The 11,677-nt window shown below is 43.5% G+C and overlaps 1 protein-coding gene and 1 long non-coding RNA gene across 3 annotated transcripts; one reads left to right on the forward strand and one right to left on the reverse strand.

The window, feature by feature from the left end:
• Positions 1 to 414: 414 nt before the first annotated feature.
• On the reverse strand, positions 415 to 7,097 carry 5031410I06Rik (RIKEN cDNA 5031410I06 gene). Of its 2 annotated transcripts, NM_207657.3 has the most exons (5): positions 6,904 to 7,065; positions 5,755 to 5,914; positions 4,279 to 4,422; positions 3,460 to 3,643; positions 419 to 2,715 (listed from the first exon to the last, which is right to left on the reverse strand). In NM_207657.3, exons 1-5 carry the CDS (start codon positions 7,040 to 7,042, stop codon positions 2,539 to 2,541), a joined length of 804 nt encoding a protein of 267 aa, NP_997540.2. In that variant the 5' UTR covers positions 7,043 to 7,065; the 3' UTR covers positions 419 to 2,538. The 2 variants fall into 2 exon arrangements, with proteins under 2 accessions (XP_030110476.1, NP_997540.2); XM_030254616.1 differs by having other exon boundaries at positions 415 to 3,643; positions 6,904 to 7,097.
• On the forward strand, positions 5,902 to 11,389 carry Gm46905. The gene is made up of 2 exons (XR_001784828.2): positions 5,902 to 6,087; positions 6,747 to 11,389. It is a non-coding gene; the product is annotated as a predicted gene, 46905 (long non-coding RNA).
• The last annotated feature ends 288 nt before the right edge of the window (positions 11,390 to 11,677 follow it).

The raw sequence follows: 11,677 nt of genomic DNA on the forward strand, positions 1-11,677 counted from the left end.
TCAGACAGGGCTTTTACACAGTTTGGGGAGGGCTTGGATCACAGACAAAAGAAACAGAGCATGGGGGATCTTTTATTTTTTTCTTCAAGTTGGACAGATTGCTACTATGCTTAGCACAAAAAGAAATACATGATTGTAGCTTGTAGCAAAAAAAGAAACTTAAAAAAACCCAAAACCAAAACAACAAAACATAAAAACAAAATCCAATCCATGCTAATTTGGTTAGGGACAGGCAAGATGATCTCAGTAACCTTGAGTTGCAAGCCCCATGCAGCACTCTTGCCCTGTTTCCCATGGTTAGCTGCTGCCAGGCTGTTCATACTTCCAATGCCATCCACCACCTGTGGCTAGCCTACAGTGAGCTGGCTGCCACTCACACTTCCCCTTTACCTCTTAAAATAATAACACAAAGACTTGTAATATGCCAGCCAAATTTATTAGGGGAAATCTACAAGCACAAAATGTCCATGCAAGCAATACAAAACTCAACACATATAAATAAAACCTGCACACTTAGATCAGGAAAATGTACCTACATTACTCTATTTCCCATTTATGAAATCCCCAGTTATTTTTGGACACTAGTGTCCCGTAGTCTAGCACCATCTTCCCATTCCTCTATCTTTGTCCTCCGTTCCCTCTCTCTTCTCCATCACACTTCCACTCTCTAATATTTCAGCTCTGCATTTCTTCCCAATTGTCCAATAAGAGCCTCTAGCCTTATCTGACCAAATAAGATTTCACCTGACTGCACCTGTGTTTAGGGACTCTTGAGGGAGCAGAACACACAAACTTCAATCCACAACTTTCCCTCTACCGCATTTTGTCCAAATAAAAGGCTCTGAACACAGAACTGCCAGTGGTAACATCAGAGCCCTTCATACATGCCTGGCAGCATAGGACAATGAGTATGAGCAGGTCAGGCACTGTACCTACACATCTCCTGAGATTTCTCCACTCAACTGGGCTTGATCCTGGCCATCTAAACAGCACATTCTCTGGAAGGACAAAAGTCAACTTCAGGAGGTGTGGGGATGCCTCACAGGTTAGAGCATCTGCTACTCTCTAGAAGACCCACATGGTGCCTAACAACCATCTCCAGGAATGGTTGTGGTTCCTTCTTCTGTCCTCTGAGGGAAACGTCCCTCAGGAGGAGCCACATACTGTATTACATTCAGTAGGAAAGACACCCATTCACATAAATGTTAAACATAAGTCTAATCAGCAACAGCAAAAACACAGCAAGTTTATGGTCAAGGACAGCAGCATCTATCAAAAGCTATTTCCCAGCAAGCCATGGAAGGTCATTATATCTGCTATGTGGTTAACATTTGATGACGACCAGCTTCGAGAATGCCTTAAAGAAACAGATAGATTACCGCTCTGCTGGCAAGTAGCAAAGCTTTACTGATTTCTACAGCTTAAAAACATGGGGTATGACTTTGCAAATTTTGCTCAAAAAATAACATTTTTACTTAGTTGCATCTGGCAAACAATATTATCAATTTTGGAGTCATTTTCTCATAACAACAATGAATTTCAGAAGAAGAAACTGTTATCTGAAGACCTAAGGACATCTTCCTCTCAGGGTAAATATTAACTCTTGACGAGGAACAAGGAAAAACTCTGGCTCACAGAAAGTCATGTTTAGACATCCCTCCCTTTCAGGAGGAACAACCCCTGAACTTTCTCCCAGTTAACGGCTCTGACCCTTTCAGGCCAGAACCAAAGGGAAGCCATTGTTCTCCTCAATCACTGTTGCTCTATTGCAAGTAAACTGAGGCAGCTGGCTCTGGCCTTCCTGATTTATTTTATATTCCTTTCTGAGTGTTTTTATATCCGCAGCTGCTCTAGAACAATGGCTGTATATTAATCAGTATCTGGTTCACGGGATCATGAATGAATGTGTGTTATAGAGTGCTATATGTTAGCAGTAATAGAATTCATGACACCATGGATGCAGTATGGCAGTGATTACATCATCAAGTGTGTGTCCATGGGGTAAGTAAAATTATCGACACAAAAGATCATCACCTTGTATACCCCTAGGTGGCTAGACTATGACTTTATTATACAGCCCTGGCTGCCTGGAACTTACAAAGATCCATCTCTGGATGTGAGTTCTAGGTCTACAGCAGGGGATAGAACACCTGAATAAGGAAGATGGTCTCAAGAGTCACTACTTGCAAATCAATTTTTCTGCATAAGAAATAGAATTTTTAAGAAATAGGTTTTAAAATTCAATTAATATAGAGATAAAGGCAAAAACAAACAATGAAATACAAGAACAAGAACATATAACTTCTAAATAACATAACAATAACTCAAAGAACAAAAATGAAAAATTCAACCAAAACTCTAAAGGAAAATTATTGTTCAGCAGCATTTTTTTGCACTTTTAGCAGCACAGCCCTCCAGGCTGCTGCTCCTCTTGGACACTTGGTAGCAGTGCAGCTGCCTCAGTTTTCTACCAAGAGTCGTTGTCTGAAGAGAAAAGGGAACAACGCCCTGAATCAGCCATGGCTTCCTCGTTAGGGCCTATTCCCACTCAGGACATGTGCTATAAGAAGATTCATCTGAGGAAGATTCATCCGAGGAAGATGATGGGTGCTGGGGATGGTGCTCAGCAGGAGCCTCCTGGCATGGCAACTCATTCTGCAAGATGCTGTCTTCTTCAGCTGTGGCCAATCCCAGCTCTCTTGCAGCTTCTGAGACCTGGGAGAGGAAGGCAGTTACTAAGACACAGGAATGGTGGGGATGGGCATGGCCGCTCTCAGGCTGCATTCTCCCACTTCCTCAACTTTACTTGACAGTCAACATTAATATTTTAACTGAAATTACAGATTTGAAAACTGCAGACAGGCAAAGTATTCAAAAACAGTCACAAAACATGGACTGAAAAAGATCAACTCAGGCTTCTATCAGCTCCAAACAAGAACATGGCAAAGGAAGAGACCTCAGTGGATTACAGGAAGAAAGGAGAAGGCCACATGCCACCCAGATCAATGATAATGAGAAGCACTCATTTGACATTTGTACTTGGCTCTAATCCCTCCAAGGTGAATTGACCTAGAATGTCATATGACCTCTGCCTGTCTCCTGTCTAAGGACCCAGGACTCACTTAAACCTCCACATAGCATTCCACCTATCTTGAAGACATGCATGCAAGAATGTGACATGTTATTCACCTGTCACCCTGAGTGGAATGCAGACTAAAGCAGAGTTGAAAATACACTTGCCAGTGGTAACAGTGTCTCAAAAGAGGCTAATTCAGTGTCTCACAAGAGGCTAATTTCCCAGAATATTTGTGTGAAGACAGAGCAAAGAACAGCTACATTCCATGAGGAGGGTGGCTGCTTGCAAGTATGGACTAGAAAGTTGGCGGGGGGAAGCAAAGATAGATCTAATGTGTCAATGGTATCAGATAGTCATAGCCTGACTGAATTGTTTTTCCCTACCTGATTTTCTTGAGCTTCCAGGTTGCTGGTCTTCTCCTGTTCGTCTTTACCACTCAGGTTCAACTCCACCAAACGTTGTTGAATGATGGCCCAATCAGCATGTATTTCCTTGCTCTCCTGCTGCAATATCGCCAACTTCTTCTTTATAAGATTCTCCCCCAGCAGGATCCGGGTGTGCAGGTTACTGGAAACACACTCTGCATGTTAAGATCCTGCAGCCTCCTCCTCCCATTTCTACTTACAGGTCCCATTAACCTGACCTGTACCCTGGTTCCCATGAAGACCTAATACAATCCACCTCAATACATCCATGACAGCTGTACAAACAGCAAAGAGCCATTTCAAGGAAGAAGAAATTTTTGCTGTAGTCCAAACACCAAAAAGGGTCCATGTTTCTCCAAAAGAAAGAGAGATCTCCATCTACCTATGACAACCAATGCATTGGGGCAATCCCAATTAGTAGGCTGCACATGGAATCAGGGAAGTCAGTAGAACCACAGGGAGGGCACTCTATCGTTGTGTTACACCTCAGTTAGCTCTGTAAAACCTGCCTGAGCCCCAGAGGCCCAGTACAGCATAATAACCTTCTCATGATCTGAATCACTTGTCTGTCTAGAGGCTCCAGAGGATGCCTGGAGAACACTGGCAGTGGTAAGAGTCTCTTAGAGGCCTAGGAAAACTGAGTCCAAAAGATCCAAGGCAAACTGATGGCTGAAAAGCAGAAAGGGTAGAAGGAGACCTGCAGACTCTCCAGACCAGAAACAAAGGAAAGTAGAAACGGCCATTTCACAAGGGTTGGCCTCCCTGACAAGAACTTACCGATAGAAATTTTTCTCCTTCTTGAGCTCCTGATTGTTCTCTCGGGCCTCCATGTTCTTCATCTCTAAGTCGTGTAGAAATGTCATGATCTCCTTCTCCTTTAATTTCAGTTCTTTATAATGTCGAGTTTGCCTGTGGTAGGGCCTGACCCCAGGAAGACAGAACTCCATGAACTTAGGCTTTTAGTAACACATGAACTCAGGCTGGGTCCTGGACTACTGCAGCCATGGAAACCACACTCTGCATTCTAAATGCTGGGATTTTCTTATCCTTGGGAAACTGGCTATCCTAGTCCCAGAACACCAGAAGCTAGGCATCCAGATGGAGGGTGACCTGGCTCTCTGCCTTACTCAGTAGGGCTGAAGGGCAGACTAAACAGTTATGTTCTCAGGAGCCTAGGCTACGGGTCTTTGCCCACCAGACACCTGTGATGGTGTTTCTCCTGTTTTCATAAAAGGGATTCTAAATCCTGGATACCTAATAATGTAGAGACAGATATTACACATAATTCTGGAGATGAGGCCAGAAATCTCCACAGATATATAATCTGCTCAATAGATACAAATGTATGAACACTTCTGACCACATAGTCAAAGTGCAATGCTATTTAAAGTGGGGACTACCAGACCTCAGGACCCACCTCACCTGGAAACTGTTAGGCAGGTAAATCCTCAGGCCAAAACACCTACCCCTAGATTCCAAATTGTGGAGAGAAATAAAAACATACAAAACATATTCACAGTTCTGTACCTGTGCATGCACATAGACTCACAGACTTAGACCTATACACAAGATGGAGAAACAAAGAGTGAGAGAATGGGGGAGAGAGAGAGAGACAGAGAGAGAGAGAGAGAGAGAGAGAGAGAGACAGAGAGAGACAGAGAGAGAGACAGAGACAGAGACAGAGACATAGAGACAGAGAGAGGCAGGCAGACAGATAGACAGACAGAGACAAAGGGAACACAATGACAGGTAGAATAATGTATGCAACATTACTGCCTCAGACTATAAGGCACACAGACAAGGAGGGACAGGCATGAACTTCAGGCAACCTAATCAAGCACTGAGAAGAACCATGTGGGGACCAGGCCCCTCCAGCTGCTACCTGGAGGTGCCAGCACTGTCACCTGCGAGACAAGTAAAAACACAACTACAAACTCCCATCACCTAGAAACCTGCTGTCACAGGCTTTCCAAATGAACCATAGGAAATCATCACTGCCTCTATCCCTGAGTTCTTCACTCAGACTCCAAGTTCCTCTTTTCAAGTGGAGGGAGCAGAGGAGTCTATTACCCTTCTCACTCCTGACAAATCTTCAGGTGCAGCCTCTCCTCTAATTAGTATTTAGGGGCATGAAGTGGGGCCCAGGTATGTTCTGGTGGCATAGCTTCCTAAAACCCACACCTTTAAAAGCATAAGATGAGGGAGGCATTGCAGACCCCAGACTGACACCACAGGTTTTGGAGCAATGTATACCTCTTGTTCATGGATCCCTCGGTCACGTAGATCAGGCGATCTCTCAGCTCATTTGTCTCCTCGGTAGTGAGCTGGATCTTTTTGATCAGCTCCTTCTCTTCCTTCTCAAACTGCTTTTTGCTTTTGACAGGTACCGGGGATGTTGTCTGTCTGTGAGCCACTGTACGTAGATGAATACCAGAATATTAGATGTGAGAATGCAAAGAGTGTGGACAGACCACAGAGAAGGAAAAATGCCTGTAACCTCGTGACACCACCAAGAGACTGGTGCCAGCATGAGATTTCTTCTCAGTGGATCTCAGTCCTACCATCACTCTAGAGAGATCAGGCGATGTAAGTAGGCAGATGTTTCCTCATTCTCCTTAAACATGCTTATGAGGACCAGAGAGATGTCTTCTCCAGGGTACAATTTGGCTTCAGAGCCCTGAGCCCTGTGGTTTCACAAGTCAGATGATAAATACACTATTCAAAAGTATTTGAGATCTTGGAGATGCTCCAATATCCTACCTGTTACTCTACGCCAAGGAATTGGCTTAAAAAGTCATGCAGGGGGCAGAACATAGTCAACACATTGATCAATTTCCCAACCCGCCCCTAAACACAAAACATCCCAGAAGTAGGAATAGAATCCCCCTGTGGGTCTATCAACTGATAGTTGTTTACAGTGTAGAAATGCCTGCCCCCTACAATTGGTGATAAAGAAAGTTAAGGTAGGAACTGTCACAAACAGGAGGTCAGAGTAGTTCTGAGAACATGAGGTCTTGGTCTGGAGCACCATTCTCTCCCTGTCACTAATGTCAGATAACTACAGGAGCTAAAAGAAGCCATGGACTGAAGTGTAGGATTTCCTTCCCTAAAACTGGCATTGCTTAGACCTGCTGTCACTCCTGATGGTCTCATTCTGTCCCCATGTAACACCCACAATACCCAGTGCAAAAAAAGACTTGAAGTTCATGGCATAACAGCTTTGACCTTGTCAATTCCTTCCTTAGGGGATGGAAAAGTACTGTTCTGAATTCCTTGATGTTCAAGAATTGTGATAACCATGGAAATGTTTTCGCTACCCAGAGTCTCCAGTTCCACATTACTGGAAAGGCCAGCTCAGGCCACCCCTACCAGGAAGCTCAACATCCACTTCCCAGGACTTACTGCACATTCGCCAAGTCCACCTCCTTCGTCCTTCATTCCTCTCAGATGGAAGGTCAGCATCCTTCCTCCCCTCTCTGGTCTCTCTCCCATCCACATTGACTCTCTGAAAAAGTCTGCAGAGTCGGGCAAACAAGGCCATCACTGCAATGTCCAGCCTCTGACTGAGAAATCTCAGTGGGTTTGTTGTCACTACAACACTGGTGACATCACGGAGGTTGCTAAGAACTCTCCAGGAGACAATAGAACGTCCAAGAAGGGACTGCTGATGTCATGGACTACATACAGCCTTTGGTTCCCTGCTAATGTTTCCCTGTACTGATAGGAAACTGAGCTGCCCTTTCCTGGGGCATAGCCATTGAGCACATCCTCCTTCCAAAGCCAGGGTTTGCTCTAGGCTTGATTGGCAACACCTAAGTAATTCCTATGTATCTAACTGAGTGTTTCCTTTCCAAACCCTTCTCAGAAATATCTCATCCTACCTTAAATTTTCCTCAATCAGCAGTAGGAGCCATTAAAACCTACTGAGAAATCATACCAGTTCGAATATGCAGCCAAAATCTACTCCTGTCTCATCATGTACAGGTGCATGAAATCTCATCCAGGCTGAACCTGCAGGGCTGGGTGTAGTGTGGGTGTGTGTTAGGGGCCACACTCATGAAGCCTTGTGCTTAGCATTTGAAATTTGCCCCAAGATCCCTTAGGAGGGAGACATGCAGTCATCATGCAGTCATCACTCAGTCATTATGCTTCTGACAACAGTCTAGAGATCTGTTGGCAGAGGAAACTGAAATATTGGAGCCACCAATGAGTGGCCCTCAGATTGTGTGTGGGTTTTTCTCACTGCACCAAACTCACCAATCAGTATTGCTTATAGCCCTCTGTGTGCTAGACCATGAGATTTTGTTTGTAATAAATAATATATTCAACAGAGTTGCAGATGTGCAGGTAGAAAGTGTAGTCTAATACTATAGACAGGTTAGTTGACAGAGCAAGGGTCTAGCATCTTGTATTTGGGTTCATGTTTGGATCCACAAACCACACAAAACCCAATCCTAGTCAAACATCAATGATTCATTAAATGCAGACCCTAAAGTTGATTGATCAGAACCATAGCTCAGGTTTTGGGGGTTGAGCCATAGCTTCAAAAATCTATCTTTGTTAACTTATAAAGACAAAAAAACCGAAAACCAAAACCCTAAAACCAAAACAAACAAACAAACAAAAACAAATGAAAAAACACAATTAGTTCATTTAAAGTTAGGGAAATATCCAGTGGTCTGTTCTGATCAGGCCATTTTAGATATAACTGCATACTGACCTTTAATTGGAGGGTCCCATGGATTGGTTTATGGACCATTGTAAGATTAACAAGCCTCATACAGAACACAACAGGATGTGGACACCATGACTTTGCTCTGAGTCAAGTTGTTTTTCTGTGTTGATGATTGGCTGTCTTATGACAGCAACTATCTGAAATAGGGGGCAGACATAGAACACAATGGCTCTTGCTATACTGGGCAGTACATGCATTAGCATTTGATTATCTAGGTCTCTCACAATGACCAGTTCTGTGTTCATAGTACTTGGAGACCCCACTTGGAAGCCCAAATATATGAACGTGGAAGCAGAATTGTCTGAGCTCAAGGTTAACCTGGTCCACATGGGGTATTTGAGACCATGTTTCAGAAAACAACACTGAAACACACGCAACATGCAAGGCCTCACTAGCCAATTCTTGTCTATTATAAAGAACTTACCATTCTCTCCCTTCCAGTCTTTCTTTCTGGGAAGATGGAGACGTGAAAATGATCTTTCCATTCTAAGGACCATGTTCTCTTTTCCCCTCAGCCCACATTAAGAACAAATAGAAGTGAGTATCATCATCTGAACAACTGAGTAATATCCACTGCTGCTAGCATGGTACTGTGCCCATGATAATCTTAGCTTCCTTTAGTGTTGCTGCCCCAGCAGGAAGTATTAAGTGCTGAGGCCAAAGCTCAGAGAACCTTTCAAGGGGCTAGACAGAAGCCATCAGAGACTCTCCACTTCCTTGTCCTGAGATGAAATCCAGGAACACAATGTGAACTTGGTGGCTAATTAACCATATATCATACTTCTACCTCCACCTTTCTATGTTCAGTACAGGAAAGTGTTCATGCACCTCCATGACAGGTTTATCTTGATATATGTTGCAGGGCGCAGACTTTTTAGAGAGTTGCGTGTAGTCAAGCAGTTGGTGAATTCAGTAAGATGTCAAGACTATCAATAACAAGTGACCACACTGTATTTGTTTAAAAAGTTCATTAGCTGAAAATTGAGCATAAGTGAGGAGTGGGACACCTGCACTGTGCCCTGGCATTTTTGTGCCTAGACAAGGCTCAAAGGAATGGTGATAGGACAACTTGGGTTCCTCTGAATGGACAGAGTAAGGTGAAATAGGCACTGACCAGGCTGAGCAATACTTCTGAGGCCCCTTATTACAGGTAACAAACACATTCTCTGTCCACCTTCCAAAGAGCTTCTGTTGAGACCATGGATCTTGTAAGGTAAGGCTATAGTAAGGTCACGCAGACTTATTTCCTAGTGATACAAAGGTCTCTCTGATAAGGCTTGCCCCATACCATATCTGTAGCAAATTTGTTACAAGCCAGCAGTCTATTTCATGCTGTTCCTGTAATATGCTTCCCAGTCATGGATGTAAAACCTTTCAAGGAGCTAGACAGAAGCCATCAGCGACTCTCCACTTCCTTGTCCTGAGATGAAATCCAGGAACACAATGCTTACTTGGTGGCCAATTAACCATGCATCATACTTCTACCTCCACCATTCTGTGTTCAGTACAGGAAAGTGTTCATGTACCTCCATGCCAGATTTATCTTGATATATGTTCCAGACTGGGACCCTATAGGTGGAACAACAATATTAACTAATCAGTACCCCCACTCAGAACTTGTGTCTCTAGCTGCATATGTATCAGAAGGTGGCCAGGTCGGCCATCATTGGAAAGAGAGGCACGTTGGTCTTGCAAACTTTATATGCCTCAGTACAGGGGAACACCAGGGCCAAGAAGTGGGAGTGTGTGGGGAGGAGGGAAGTGGGAAGAAGGGTATGGGGGACTCTTGGGATGCTCCAACTCCATAGCTGTTCAGGACCATCACCTCATTACATTCCTACCCTGTTGAAAAATATCTTAATAAAAACTCCTTCAAAACTCTGCCAAATTAAAGCACATCTGAGCATTAGACTTTGGCAGAGTTTTGAACACTCAATGCCCATTGCAAATTCTTTCTATCTTAACTCCCTCTGCACAGCCTCCTTCTGACTCTTAAAGGGGTTGGGGTAGGAAGAGACACCTTCCATTACCTTGCCTCCCCCCGGAGCAGAGTCCTGGCCTATGTAGCCAGCACAATGACACCTGCTTTCTGGCCTTTGCTACCTTTTGTCCCTTCCCAATCCTAATGTTGTAAGACTTGGTCCAGATCTCCCAATCCAGATCTCTGGCCAACAGGAGAGTAGTTGACCAATGGCTCTTTCCACTGAGTGGCTCACTAGTCCTGAAAGTAAAAGTGGCTAGCCTTCTCCATGTCCTGCACACTAAAGAGGTGCACAAGCCACAGCCCAGAACACTGCTCTAATGCCTCCCATCTCATGGTAGACAGGCTGAATAATTTGTTTTGTATTCCTAACTTTGACCTACTGCCTAAAAAAACCTCTTCATTATTGACCTCCGTGAGCCACATGATTGGGACAATGACTTGGTTAGTATTCACATATGGGTGAAAATGTCCGTAGATTTTCACAAGTCTATACTTGTAATGGTTTGTATATGCTTGGCCCAGGGAATGTCACTATTAGAAGGTGGCGGAGTACGTGTGGCCTTGTTGGAGTAGGTCTGTCATTATGAGTTTGGGCTTTAAGACCCTCATCCTAGCTGCCTGGAAGCCAGTATTCTGCTAGCAGTATTAAGATGAAGTTGTAGAACTCTCAGCTCCTCCTGCACCATGCCTGCCTGGATGGCACCATGCTCCCACCTTAATCATAATGGACTAATTTGAATCTGAAAGCCAGCCCCAATTAAATATTGTTCTTATAAGAGTTGCCTCGGTCATGGTGTCTCTTCCCAGCAGGTAAAACCCTACCTAAGACAATAATTAATAGAACTAGTTTCTATTCGAAATAAAGACATCCTTTCTATATTGACTTGTACAAAAGCCAGAAAGATCCATGGACTTTTTGTTGTTGTTGTTATACCAACAAATCTCTTTATTGACATGTGTTCTAGAATGTACCCCTCACATAGCATCCTCATAGATTACATAATTTCATTAACAGTGCTGTGTATTAATTTTCTCATTGCATTCTCTGTCCTCATTTCCTTATATATTTCCCTGCACTGTTTAGTTTAAATGTTTCCCAATTGTCTTCTTAGTAAAATATTGATGGAAAAAACATCTTGTATCACCAAGTATAAATACCTCAACCTCTACTTGTGCTTCATGAGATTCTATTCATTAGAAAGGGATGTGTGTGTATGTATGTGTATGTGCGTGTATGTGTGTTTGTATGTGTTCTGTGTGCATGTGTGTGTGTGATTGTGTGGATATACAGATACACGCACAAATGTGTGCCCTAATAGGATTATTTCATGGCTGCTCTTATATATTCCAAGCATCTAGCAAGGGATATTATTATGCTAATGATTATGCCCTCTTGCTCAAGAGTCCACAGTCTTCCTATGTATAGAGGCATACACAGGTATTTATCATGATCTGCA

Source organism: Mus musculus, chromosome 5 (assembly GCF_000001635.26).
Source record: "Mus musculus strain C57BL/6J chromosome 5, GRCm38.p6 C57BL/6J".
NCBI lineage: Eukaryota > Metazoa > Chordata > Mammalia > Rodentia > Muridae > Mus > Mus musculus.